General features: G+C 38.8%; 2 protein-coding genes across 7 annotated transcripts in view; one reads left to right on the forward strand and one right to left on the reverse strand.

Moving 5' to 3' along the window:
* LOC310917663 (uncharacterized protein) overlaps positions 1-14895 on the reverse strand; it is a 133062-nt gene that overhangs the window by 64843 nt on the left and 53324 nt on the right. The window lies entirely within an intron of this gene.
* CAP2 (cyclase associated actin cytoskeleton regulatory protein 2) overlaps positions 1-14895 on the forward strand; it is a 68496-nt gene that overhangs the window by 6710 nt on the left and 46891 nt on the right. For 2 of the 5 annotated variants that reach the window (XM_083876045.1, XM_083876046.1), the window contains 2 exons: positions 5392-5445; positions 9036-9136. In XM_083876045.1, coding sequence (XP_083732171.1) covers positions 5392-5445; positions 9036-9136 — 155 coding nt within the window. Of the gene's footprint in view, positions 1-3303; positions 3417-5320; positions 5446-9035; positions 9137-14895 lie in introns of all 5 variants that reach the window. The other 3 variants (XM_083876042.1, XM_083876043.1, XM_083876044.1) reach the window with 2 other exon arrangements.

The following is a 14895-nucleotide window of genomic DNA, read 5'->3' on the forward strand; positions in this document are numbered from 1 at the left end:
TAGTACCAGCTGGCAATCTGAGGAGTTGTGTAATTTATTTCATATCTTGGTAGCAATTTATTAAAAGATTAAGAGAGAAGGCACATGTGCAAGGTGCTGTACTTCCAAGGACAGTGTGATTTTCCAGGCAATGCAGCAATGGTAAATACAATTTAAATGCCACATTACTGCCTATATTCTGGTTTAGGTGTCTGCCCTTTTTTGGCATAAAGAGGAAATCCAAATCTGAATGTAGGATCTCAGATGATGAGCATGAGTGGGACCTGGCATCAATTTTCAGATGCTAGATGAATTTGGAAGAACTGGTACTGAGTGGGGGCAGGGGAGGAAAGCAAATAAATTAACAGGTCATTTCTTTTCGAATTAATAGAGTGCTAGGAAGTAAAGCAAACTGTGGAACTTTGTAGTCTATCTCTTGCTGATGTTTGTGAGAATCATTTCATGTTTAACAAGGTAGCACCATTCCTTTGTTTAAAACCCCCATTTTTACATGTCTGATATGTCATCATATGTGGGTTTTTTCCCCCCTTGTGCTACTGTACTGCTTTTCCCTGTACATTCATTACAATTACTTGTTTCTTCTTGAGGATGGAGCAATATTGTCCTCCATTGTAAGTCACCTGCAATAGTAACAGGAACAGTACACATGTGCTTTGACTTACAGTTTGCTGTTTGGGATCAGTATATCAGTGAAATTCTAGTCTACAGCCAAGCTTTTTTTCCCTTGATAATAGATAAATGGTGCTTTGAGACAGCTGGGGAGGAAAGCAGTGATCTCCCAAGGCCTATCTATAAAAAGAAATTCACTTTTTGGGTTTCAGCATACTTTTTTCTACCTGCTTTTGGCTTTACTTCTTTTGTGAAAGAAATGACAGATGGTAGTATTACCACATGCCTTTAGCACTCCCAAAAAGGGATACCACTCACAGTAAACAGGGCAGAGCTGTGGATGGTCTGTCTTGATTTTGTGCCCAAGAGACAGTTTACCCATGTTAGTGTTTAAATGATTTGTCAGTAGATGTGTGTTAACACCTTTCCTGACTCTTAGGTGACCTTATTTTCAATGAAGGACAGTGTACTTATCCACCAAGAGAGAAACTGGATAAGGATTATATGAGAATTGAAGCATAGTTATTTTTAACTCCTTATAGGTGGTCAGCATCAACTCTGGGAAAACATGTATGATACATCACTTTAAGATCATATCTTTAATTAAAATCCTAACAGGTGAGATAGAGAGTCTGTCTTGATGTAAAGATGTGCTTTATGAGAGTGGAAGCACGCCATAGACATATTTCCATCCTCTCTACTTTTCTTTAATGTGCAGAGATTTAATTTGACACTGTAAGTAGACCAATCTTATTATTTATTTACAATATAAGCTCTGATGCTATATCATGGCAGATAGTATCTTCACAGAGTCTAGCTGTGCTGTTTGTGTTCTGATTCCTTTTTGGCTTTGTGGTATCTGACCATACAGAGTGCAGTGTGGAAAAAGTAATCAGACAAACAGCTGAATATAGGCCAAGAAAATGCTGAAGTGTGTCATAATATGAGCCAAATATGTAAATCCCAATATATAGGCAAAGATGTCAGTGTTTAGATTGAAAATGGATAAAGAGTCCTCATGCTATTGTTCAGTGGATGTTTGGAACAGTAACATTAATTCCTGTGTTGTTAGTAAGGTAGATAATACTGTCATTTAATGCTAAAGTGAGCTGAAAATGTAAGGATAGTATATGTACAACTGATTTGCTCTTTGAGTGTTATGTACAATAATCACAAAAGTGTTCTTGCACTTTATTCATGCGTGACAGGCATAACTGTATTCTTATGTGCATGATGTGTATGCACACACACTATATATATAAAAATAGATGGAAATACCGTGTAGTCATGGATATATAAATGTACAGATAAAAAGGTAGACATAGTATAAACATGATTATTAAGTTTAATATTCTATATAAAAAGAATAGAAACCTGACATCCCTAATACTAGGGTTAAAATGATTTCTACTTCTGTTTAAAGACTCTAACAATAACTCCATGATTGCTGGTGATGCCTGCTTTTGGAAGAACAACATTGTAGTTCTCTAGCTAATGAGAATAGAATAAAACTGTGAAGAATATAGTGAGTAAAAGACTATGTTGTAGCAGGAAAGTGTTGCATAAAAAGATCCTTCAGGTATTTGAGCTGGGTTATTCTCCTGAACTTCTGACAATGTAATGTGTATTCTTAGTGTCTTACAGAAGGCCATTTATTGGGTAGAACATTACAAGTCTGCTCATTTTTGAGACTCTTCAGGACTCCTGGTGTGTACACTCAGGTTATTGAGTTTGTGATCAAACAGTTGGATTCTTTCACAGGCAAAATCTGGCTGAAGAGGCCAAAAAGTAACAGGTCTTCCATAGAAGTTTGTGCATAATTTTTGTGACATTTGATTGCATCATCAAGGAAAATTTTAAGGCAAATGAACAAAGCCCCAACCTATCAGACTGTATCTTCACAAAAAGACAAATAGGTATTATACTAAAAATGTATTTTAAAATACTGATTAAATTTGTTGATTCTATGCTGTGTTATGTATTAGTATGCTATGTTACACCAGCCAGACTTTAGAATGGTTGAAAACAGAACTTTTAAAATAGACACCATTTTAGGCTTTTATGTAGTAGGGTAAAATGTGAAAGGAATGTACTCATAATATTTTTTAGGATTAACAGTGCTTTGTTTTAATATTCTCATAAAAGTTCAAATATTTCAGAAGCTCCCCTGATATATTTATGTCATTCCTGCCCAGATATTTGTAACCTTACAAAAAATTTAAGTGGTTTTTGTTTTTGTTTTTTTTTTAATGAATTGATTTTTCAAACAGAGCAGTGTGCATTTTGCAGTGTAAAGAAAGTACATAGCCAGTGGGTCAAGGGAGGTGATCCCACTCCTCTGCTTAGCCCTGGTGAGGTCACACCTGAGGTGCTGTGTCCAGTTCTGGGCTCCTCAGGACACGGGAGACATGGAGCTCCTGGAGCAGGTCCAGTGGAGGGACACAAAGCTGACCAAGCAAGTGGAGCATCTCTTTCATGAGGAAAGGCTGAGGGGAGCTGGGCCTCTTCAGCCTCAAGGAGAGGCAACAGAGAGGGGTCCTCATCAATGTCTGTCAGTATCTGAAAGGAGGGTGCCAAGAGGACAGGCCCAGGTTCTGCTCAGTGGTGCCCAGCAATAGCACAAGAGGCAATGGGAAGCAATTGATGCCTAGAAAGTTCCACCTGAATATGAAGAAGAACTTCTTTATTGTGCAGGTGACTGAGCGCTGGAACTGGTTGCCCAGAGGTCCTTCACTGGTGATATTCAGGAACTGTCTGGATGCAATCCCATGCCATGTGCTCTGGGATGACACTGCTTGAGCAGGAAGGTTGGACCAGATGACCCCTCTGAGGGTCATCCAGCCTGACCCATTTCATGATAAGACAAGGGAACCCCTCTGAATTTTTTATACTTTTCATATGCATGCTGTCTAATGCCATCCTCTTTGGGGGACTGGATTTTTTATTTAATATAAATAGGAAAACCCTATAAATTCCAGACAAAACTTTCTCACGAGAATGGTTCTCCCAAGAGTTTTGCAATGTAAAATCTTCTGGTTCACTTTTAGGTCAAACACAAGCCTCATTACGTTTATAGGGTAAAGTCTGAAGATCCCCCCTGTTTGAAAGGCAGCACAAGTCAGAGCACAAGACACATGTGCACATGTTTCCATAGTCCTAGTAACTAATTTCCTCTCATGCTTAAATTTTTAGAAGAAAAATATTATTATATTTTATTAATAAAAATTAGTAGTACTGGTTTGTAAGTGAAAACATTTCTTTCCATGCTACTCTACTTTTTAATTATGACATTTAGGCGTTCTGCACTGGCTGTGGCGACACTGAAGCAGCAATGTTTGGTTGGGTTGCTGAGTGCTGCATAGTGGTGCAGTTTGCTGGAATCTGCTATTAGGCTTTAATATCTCTGCAATACCAGCACTTTTAGCAGGCTGTTCTTTAGGAACTAATACATTTACACATTTGTTCCATGTCTGCCTAACCATTCTAGTCTGCAAGCCATACAGGAAACAATGTCTTGTGGCAGAGCACCCCAGGGTGATGGCCCCAGAGAGCCTCTGTTTCCCTGCTTCCCCCAACTGGGGCTGTGCACTCCCCTCCCTGTTGCTCCTGCTTTTGCCCATCCCGGTGCTGGGCAGGGGATGCAGCCTAGTGTGGGGGTTGGGCTGGAACTGGCCAGAGGGATGGTGTTAATCAAGAGCCATCATCATCATATAACACCCCCTGCCAAATGTCACCTATCAGGATCAAACACTCACAACCTTAAGTGGGAAACATGTACATTAAACTCGCTCTATCAAGTGGCAGGGGATTTAAACATAGCTTTGCCTTTGCTTATATAACTCTTTCTCACTCTGAATGGTATATAGCACTTTTTTTCCCTGAGAGATTGGCCAATATTCAAAAATGTCAATGCCTACACTGCCTCACATGTAGGAGAGCAGATAATCACATTGTGAGGAAAGAAGGCAATATGTGAGTTGTTAAAAATGTAACCTAATTTCTATTTAATCTTAAATCAAAAGCACTGCAGCAGTACTGCACAAGCAGGCCTTTGGATTTTTTTTTTTCTATCCAAATGTTAATTAGCATTTGATTTTAAAAGCTTGGGAAACACTGGTTCATATAGGGTACTTCTGTAAGAAAAAAGTGATGGTCAGTCATGTAAGAAAAATAAACAGAAGACCTTCTTGGATTTTGTGTAGTCTTCAGTCAAGTGGCTGAGTCCTACTGCAAAGCATAGAAGACCAAGGCAAATTTCAGAATGAACTTTTTCAAAAATCAGAGAGTATTAATTGTGTCTGTATTTTGATCTCTGTAAATGCAGATTCAAATCATTCTAGGCAGAAGATTTTACCAATTGCTTCTGTAACTATTCCAGTCATCTCAGTATCTGGTCAGGAGCATATATACCCACACACATTTTGTCGTAAATTGTTCACATGCAGACTGTCAAAAGCTACACTAGCACTAACCTGCTACTTAGCAGGAAGAACCAGAGCTGAGTACTGATCTGATTCCCTGCTGACAAAGAGCCAAGTTCCCCTTTGTCAGCTGCTTCACTGCAGCTGCTTATGTGCCAGAAAGACAATGCTTAAAAAATGAGAGTTTTACCATAAAGGGAAAAGCCACAAGATGAACAGAACTGCAGCATGAAACAAGGACTTTACTGAGAGGGGTCTAACACTGTTTCTGTCCATAATGGTTTTTCCAGAATGGCAGAGACTCATGGCTTGATGGAGAGATTGGAGAAAGCAGTGACTCGACTTGAATCATTATTTTCAGATTCACACAGATCTGGTGGAATGGAGTGTGATGGCATCAATGGAGTCAATGGAAGTAAGTATGTTATTTTGAAGTACCATCTCTCTATTATTAAAAAATTGCAAGTAATTTAAGTGTTTGTCTTCTAAGAGAGAATGCAATTCCATGTCCTACAAATTCTGTATCAAAATAAAGGAATATTTTAAAAAATTATTTAGAAATGTCATGCGACAAGCTTAGTGGTGTGCACAATTCTAAACTAGTATGGCCTAGAAAATTCATGATTTTAATGTTTCTTAAATATACTGTCCATGTCTCAAACTTTATTACTCTTTCCATTTTAACAATTATATTTACAACTTATATTATTATAAATAACTCCCAGGTAAAAATGTCTGCATGAACCCAATTAGCAGAAGAAATGAGACATCCTCTAAATGTACAGCATAAATATTCCTATAGAAGTCACCAGTATAAACATTGTTGATTTGCCAACTCTCTCTGAATTTCACGGTACGGACCCACTTAATTTGTTTAACATCCTTAATCAAATATGAATTTGTTAGGAAGCATTTGCTCACTAAGGACTGTTATACATCCATGGCCTTACATTGTTATCTCTTGAGCTCTCTTTTCTCAAGTGGCTCTCCAAAGCACTACAGTGGAGAATATACCAAAAAAGACTATTCTTTGTCTATATCACATTCTGTGATTCTGTATCATCAAATCATATTTCTTCATGCCTTAACTTTTGTGGTACCTGAAAGTTACAGGCTAAGTAACTTTACATATGTGGTACTTCTAAATCTAATGGAATAGAAGTCCTCTTTCCTTTCTCCAAAACTTGTTTCTTCATCCTGAACCCCAACATACATCTCTTTATTAGCTTCATGTTCTTTGCTTTCTGTATTCCTTGCCTTTTCTTGCATTCTCCAGAGAAGAGCACATCCCAGCATGGACTCAGCTGCTGTACAGAAGCTGCAGGACACATGGACAGTTGCAGGCAGCTTCCTTTACTGACACAGCAGCAAGTGAAGTGTGTGAGCTGCTCTATTGTCCCCTTTGCCAGCCAACACATGTGGGGGATGTTCCCTGAGCTCTTGTGCGCCATGGGCTGCACGCTGGCAGCTGCTGTGGAGCAGCTGGCTGGGAGCAGTGTGTTCCTGTGGCAGGAAGGGAGCATCTCCAGCAGCCTTCCCTGGCAGATCAGTTAGCCAGTCACAGAAAGCTTCAGTAAAAAAGTGCTTGCACTCCATAGAAAACCTAGGCAGCTAGTAAACTGTAGCAAAGTCAGGGATAAATACAGTCCATGTACAAACTGACAAATAAATCAATCACCACTAGGAATTGTGCAGTTCTCAAAGAATTCAGTCATGTAATGAGTCCATTTAGGTGAATCTATATTTATCCAGAGCAGAACCAGGGCTGCTTTCAGAACAGGAGACAACTCACCGTGCCAGGTACTTCCATGAAAATTGCTTATATTCTTGACCTAACCTAAGAGCTCAGTCAGGTGAAAAGATTCACCCCCCAGGGAAGCAGAGCCTAAACGCCCCAACAGATCCCTAGAAGAAACCAACTGAGAAGCCTTGTTGAAATGTGATTATAAAACACACCCACTGTGAGACTGCAGAAAGAAGCTGAGATAAGCAGCACCATGGGGTGCTTGCCAGGCTGCACGATGTCTCCAGGCAGATCTGTCTCACGCAGGGACTCAGGAATTAGCTTTTGCTGGTGCAGTTGGGAAAGTCTTCAGTTTGTGTGACTGGTACGCCTACAGTGCCCCAAACACCACACTGTGTGCCTGTGTCACTGTGGGCCTCTGCAGAGGTTCATATACCTGCCCCAGCCACTGCAAAGGAAACAATATTACAGGTCTCTTTCTTTTTCTCTTTCAAAACTGACGCTCAAGCCAGAGTGTGACCTTTTTTAAGTCTCCAGTTGAAATGGAGGTATATTTCTTTCTTCAACCGTGACCTCCATCCCCTAAAAGACCATTCCACAATTAGAATTATATAAAAACAAAGCCCTTGGCTTTTCAATTAATACATTTTCAGAAACAGGATGGGAGATCTGTATCTTTACTTTTTTCCTAAATAGCATTACAAGAGCAGGATTGCAAATACATCATTCCATTGCTCTGCACGGCCCACAGCAAATTCTAGTAAATGCTCCTGGGAGTGAGCTGCATTGAATAGTAAAAAATAGCTTAGTTGCTTTCTAGTTCGGCATAGGACAATTTGGTGAACTGTTATGTAACTCTGCTCTAAAGGAAAATGTTACAATGATTCTTTTGGAAACATACACAGATTTTGACAAAGAACACAAATGGGCTTTGGAAAGCATCTCCACAGCTAAAGCCTTTTGTGCATTAGGTCATTTGAGGGGTTTACGCACAAACACTTACTATGGAAGAAAGCCCAGAAATTCCTCAGAATTATAGGTGAATGGCATCAGGAGAACAAAAGGAGCCTTGAAATCCCACCTAGCTGACTAACTACATTTTTTTTTCCACACAGACCACTGCAAGCTCCAGTTGCCAGAGCCTGTCTTTTTTCTTGTCATGGAGCCAGATGACTCTTGTGGAATAAAAAGGGCTTTCATGACTATGAATTTGGACACAATTGTTACATAGTGCCAAAAGGTTAAAGCAAATTCTCTGGGGAAAGCCTGGTACCTCTTCAGAGCAATCCTCAGGCTTCATTAATGAGGGAGAGAGGCAGGGAAGAATTTTAACCTTGTTCTCTCAGATCCTACATGTGTCATAGATTCACATGTGTGTCATTCATGCTGGATCTGGCAAAGTTTCTGAGGCATAGACAAGTCATGAGGGAGTAACGGGAGGGTTGGAAAGCATCCAAGGAAAGATTATTTTTGCTATCTTAACAGGTACCACAGAGTGCCGTGTAGAAGCCAGGTGCTTAAGAAACTGAGGCCCATCTGCATTTTCTGATTGTCCACTTTATCAGGAAACTGCTCTGTGTACCATGTAGAAAATGGCAGCTTTATTCCTCTTTTGTAATGTATAGCATATATATAGTCAGTGGGATATGTCATCTGGAAGACTTGTTTGAGCTTTCTTTATCCAGTGACAGTTTTGCAAGGTGAGACAACAAAATGAGGAGACTACAAAGCCATATATCTCACTGCATAAATCTACTGTCAACCCATTCCAAAGACTCTTACTGGAAATGGAATTGGTTGCTATTAAAAGCCACCAAACAACACAGAGATCTTCAGGAATGGGTGAGTAGTATAAAAATAGTTGTTAAGTACAGTGCAGGTTCTTTTTAGAGGATAATATTTGGTTAAAGTACAATAGGGGAATTTTGTTAAGAGAGTTAGACTTCTCAGGTCACTCCTTTGAAGGGCTGAGAGATGTTTGGTTTAGTTCATGTTATTTTAAGACAAAAGAGCCTTCTCATTACATTATACACAGGAAATTCTCTTCAAGTTCCTATTCAAGTTCTACCAAGAGCAGGAATTTTTTATCTTCCTTCTATCTAGGACAAAAATAATTTTACATCATTTTTTCACTGATTTCATAAATCAGAAATGAAATTACAGTAATCTCCTCAGTTTCTATGATACATCTCCATCTGCTGCACATCCTATGCATGGTATACTTTATGAACCCATTGTAATGGAATGTTCCTCTCCTACAGGCATAGCACCATATGTTGAAGCCTTTGATAGGCTGCTGAATGGAAGTGTTGCTGAGTTTCTCAGGTACAGCAAGATTCTTGAAGGTGACGTGAAGACACATGTAAGTATTTACTCACATTTTCCCATGATGGTACAAGTGTACAAGTCTTTGAATCTGTGTGATCAGACTTGATTTCTGAGTAAAGGAGTGTCTTAATAGCAGAATAAACTCTAAGATAGTAATTCTTAATGTAGTAGTGATAGCCTGGCATAACACACTAAGTACACTTGGTTCAGGAAGGGTACAAGGTTGTAGGGATTCATCAGAAGAGATTGCTTACCTTCTACAGCACCAAAGTTGAACGTCACAGAGTGCAAAATATATAAACATTCTCAGTCACAAGCAATTTGAATAGTTTTGTTGGCTGCTGAACTCTTTGCAGGACAGGAACACAAGTAAGAACATGGTCCAACAAATCAGTAGCAAACAACAGGTGGGTCAAAGCAATGATAACTCCCTATAGTTGCTTTCTAGGCATGTGTATCATTATTCCAATTAATACAGAGATTTTGTTCTGGTTGTTTGTTTTTATTATTCACATCTCTTTCATTTGTAACAATGTAGCAAGGGAAATCATTATTCAGCCGTTTAAATGACCTTTTGTTAAAAGCATAAGTTATAGCAAGGAAGTACTATGGTATCATTTTCATGATGATGATACTTTCTAACCTTATGATCTTAACCTGAACTTGTTTGTGTCATTTTATTTTTTTAAGCCAATCTTCCCTAAAATGGGTGGTGATAGAATTGTCAAGGGATGGACTCATCTTACCAATAGCTTACCAGTATAGATTTGGGGAAAAAACCAAAGAAACATCCCACACACAAAAGATCTGGGGTCAGTGCAAGCTGGATCTGAAGGAGTGTGAAGCTTTTGACTCTTTTAGTAGATCCATGCCATCAGGCCTTCCTCTCTGTTATGGTTCCCATTTGATTGCTCCTGCTGCTCTACATAACAAACACTGTAGCCAGAAAAACATGCAGTCCTACAAGCTAGTGAGATTCATGTTGTAAGGCCAACATAAATATTCTTCAGGACAACCAAAGCAACCAGTTTACTTACAGAGAAAGATGACTGGATTATTCTGTGATCTGTGGTTTTTTTCGGTGGTGTTACATGTTCTGGTTTGTAGGACAGAGTTTCTGACCTAGTTAGGCCTAAAAACCAGGAGGAAGTATGGAGACCAGGCAATTCTAGACAATCTTTGTTTTTCTAAGGAAATGCTGCACTCCCTTTTTATTTGAAAAAGTCTAGACAATTATACTATATGCTACAATATATGTACTTTTTTTCTTCAGAGAAACTAGGGAAAAATAAATAAGTGAGGGTTGGAGGAAGAATTATGAACCTAACTGAACAGAGAATTGCTCCCTAGAAAGGACTGATTCTAGCTTGCTTTTTACATTCATTAGACATCATTATTTTGCAGTTGATTGAGAAATCAACAGTTTAGATCTGAGTGATACAAAAATAGTCTTGCTACCAATGCTAAGCAGGGAAAGGGATTGCATTTAACATTCTAAATCGCTAAACCCTTTTTAATATACACTATCTGTAAATGTTTAAATCATTAAAATCACTAAGTGTATTAATTTATGCATTTGTCACTATTCCATACTCATAACTGAGTCCATATAAAGGATAATTAATAATTTGTCAGCCAAGTCTGTGGACAGTCCCTAGCATATTGTTGATGATAGTGTAATGCAAGCTGTGATACAGAGTATTTGTTAGTGCTGTGAGCTTAGACATTGCTTTAGCTTTCTTTACATAAAGAAAGTGGTGATTCTGATTGCAGCCTACTAAATAATCTGAAATCTTAGATTCTGGATTTACAATGTGGAGCAGACTGTGGTTGCCTTATGCTCATGCTTATCACTGAAGCAACATCTGTGCTTTACCTTAACAAGTGGAACAAGGAGTATTTTTCTTTTGGGTGTCTCATAGACCATGTGTCCTCAGCATTATACTTGCAGCTGCTGTCTCTTTCACATAATGAGCTGAAGGGAAGGTTGTATTTTATTTCAAAAAACACCTGTTGCCTTGAAAAACCTCACATACCTGACAGACCAGAATGGTAATGTGAGAGAAAGAGAGACTTCATATTATGCTAAAGAAATGAAGGATTTAATGTGATATGTTTTATGCTGATGGCTGTAACGATTGTGTGGTTTGTGCCTGGCAAAAGGAAGAATTCAGGCACAACTGATAGCTGTTGGGGAGCCTCATTCCTATTTTTTCAGCATGCTGTACTCTAAAAAGCCTGTTGAAAGAGAACAAAACAAACAAACCATAAGAAAGAACTAATAGCTAGCTTCTGGCTCTGTTAAACACAGCAGCACAGTGGGTTTTGCAAAGATTAGTTTATCAGTTCTGCTTATGCTCAATCTTGAGAGCAACATATTTCTTATTCAAATTACAGTACATATAGTGGCAAATCTGAGGTCAACTGCACTGATGAACCACTTTTTAAAAGACAGGGAGAATGGTTAGGCTTTTACCTACTCTATTTAAAGCAAATTACCCTAAACAGCTAAGATAAGACCTTTTTCCTGTTCTGCCACTGTGGAATACAGATCTGGTGATTATATGTATATTTCTGTGAAATGCAAAGTCCCCTACAGGCACGGATTTTATGAAACCACTTTCTGCTCTCTGTGTCATAACTGTAGAGCATATGAAGTCAGTGAAAGAGTGAATGTGGCCAGGACTGCTCCCAACCAGCTGTCCTTGGCCTGACATACCAGTGTCTTGGAGGCTGTCACCAACCATTACAGGTTGTAAGAGCCCTGAAGCTGACTCACCATATGTGCCAACACCAAAAACTGACCTTCTGTCAGAATGAGGGAAATTCAAAATCAGTATAAAACAGATTGTGACTCTACAGTGCAGCCTGTGAATCCAGCACTGCAGAAAATGTGTTGAGGATGACAAAGAGCTGTGTGTGGAAGATACAGTCTACCTTTAGATTGTGTCCCAGTGTGGGAGCTGGGTTCAGGCAGGTTTGAAGGGCTCTTTGCTTTGGCAAAGCAAAGAAAGCAAGACTTTAGAAGGCCAAGAAGCAGGTTTTTGTAATGTGTTTATTATGAGCTTCTTCACATTATTTTTGTTTATGTGCTATCTCAAGTGGTAGAATACTTTGGCTTGATTTTGAGTAATGTACCAGATGAGACATCATGATAGGAAGAGAATGTACTGCTTCTACAAGGGAAGGATAGATAACCTCACATTTCCATATTTTAGTATTTTATGTGGTACAGAGCAGAGCATAATTACAGCCTTCTGTCAAACACATAAGCTAATACTTGCCTTTTTTTTAAATGTTTATTTGTAAAAATCTTTTAACCTCCCAACCTCACCAGTTGAAAGAACAGATTGTCTGTGTGATTCATTTATGTTCCCTCTTCTCTCATCCAAATTATTTATCTTGGAATGGAAAACCATGAAAATATGGATACCTTTTACCTCCTCTCTTCCATCAACTTCCAGTTGCTGAAATGCAGAGCTCAAGACAGGAGGTTAAACAGCTTGGAGCATTCAGAAATGAAGTGGTTGTTGGTTCAGTTGCTCCTCATTGGAAGAGAGTTTAGATGCAATCCATTACATGTATGACTGCATGAAGAAGGTAGCAAAGAAGAGTAATTCACAGCACATTATCCAATCTGCAGGAGTTCTCTGTGTACATGCACTGGTTTCTTATCATGATGAGCAGAGAAAGTAATGTGCACCCCACAAATATATGCATGTACCCAGGGAATTTCTTTTCCTTACCTATTACATTAAAACAGTGACATTCTTCTCTTCTGCCCAGTGAAGTCCACGTTAATATAAACAGAGAGCTGAAAGCAGGAGATATGTTTTATGAAATACATATGCACTTTGCAAAACGCCACTCTGGTTTGGGCTACCAGTGAAGTTCAAAAATCCTACCTTCCTCTTTTTTGTGAAAGAGTAGTTATGACACATGAAATAGCTGCATGTTGTCTTTTCATGTGAGACATGCTGAAGAATGAGTCAGTTACATTCATAGCCCTGAACTTTGAACAGGATAAGCTGCTGTCTGTGCTACACCAAAAAAATCCCACTTTTGCACTTTATCTTAACTAATCTAAATGCAGTCTTTCAAACCCATTATTTGACTGATTCCTCGTTAACAAGGCAATTTGCTTACAGGGCAACAGAATGCACAAGTGTACTCTCGTGTTCATCTTTTGTGCTCAGAGGCTGTGCAGTTTTAGGCATTGTGTTGAAAGTTGAATTAGAGCTCAGAGAGAAGGATGATGTCGACATGCCCAAAGAGAAGCTTGCTGTCAGGCTGCCTGTGCATTTCTGTGAGAGGTATCTTCTGCTACATGGAATAAACATCACACCAAGGTGCTACTGCAGGACTGAGGAAAATGGAATACATAAAAAAGAATAAAAAGACATATTTTTGACAGCATACAAGGTGCACTCAACTGAGAGAAAGAGTCTTAGAGTGTAGAAAATGGTAGTGCTGTCCACCAAGAGGGAAAATAAAATAATATCATCAGCCGTGGAAATCTGTCGGCCTTCAAGTTGATTTTGTAATGCTAATTCAACTGTGTTTCTCACCCTGTATATGTACTACTAGATACTACATAACATGAGCAATAAAGAATGTTCACTTTAATAGAAGAAAGATGGAAATGCAATATATACAATCTAGCCAAGAGGCTAATTTAGAGGTTAGTTAAGAAAAAACCTGACATTTCTAGCAGTTTCACAACTTTTGATTGCTTTGTTCCAAAGGACAACCTCCCATATGGCGTAGGGATTGCATCTGGCTTTCAAAACAAGCAGGATTTATTGAGTCAGGTGCAGTGGTGTGCAGACATGCTTGTTGGACTGTAAGACACCTGGCTGGGAATAAAGGTGGCTTCTGAGCATGAAGGACCTGTCCATTCCAAGTCTAGAACACCACCTCCTGAAAGGGTGGGAATTTTTCCAACAATTTTGAGGGGACTTGGATCAGGCTGTTAGTTTCCTGACACTGACATTGCAGTAACTAGCACTTGTTTTTCTTATTATTTAAAAAGGCAAGGAAGAGATAATAGTCAAACAAATACTGAAAAATATATGCCATGATGGCCAATACTGGGAATTTAATTGTGTATTGCTGGCATGAGAAACATGCACCTGTAAATTTAGGGGGGATAGAGGTGGAAATATATAATGAGAACATTCCATATGACATTTCCTTAGAAACGTTAGAGAACAAAACCACAAACACTCAAGGCTGTCAAGAGTTACTCATAACCTGTTTTCATGGGGTTTCTTTGCATATGGAATAGTTCCTGACTTAATCCATAAGCAGTTGGTTTCAAAGTAGTGCAGTTGATCAGGGACTATTACAGACCATTTTAGACCAAGGTCTAAAAGTACTGCCCCTAAAAAGGATTCTATGTGTATATGGTTACTCAGTACAATGAAATTTTCTCATCTCCTAAGGATGCTAGAGAAAAGTATCAGAATGATTTGAGTGGGAGCCCTTATATGCAGTGTGAAAACAAAGAAAAATCCATCATGTTTGCCCAAGAAAATGTTAGATAAGTTGCTCTTATGAAAAGAATCTGATTGTGAAGGGTTCTTTAATTGACTGATGAATTCAGAATAATACTCAGTGTTCAGACTAGATATAAGGTCCATGTTTTACCGATGAATTTACTTAATGAATGGAGCAATTAATCAAGGCATACATTACATTTTTGGCCATTTGAAGTCAAAGTCAGAACTGATCGTATGCTTTAGCTCATGCTAATTTTGCTATCCTCTATATATTTTTTTTTAATTGAAGCCC

Source organism: Zosterops lateralis, assembly GCF_965231275.1.
Source record: "Zosterops lateralis genome assembly, chromosome: 1".
Classification (NCBI taxonomy): Eukaryota; Metazoa; Chordata; class Aves; order Passeriformes; family Zosteropidae; genus Zosterops; species Zosterops lateralis.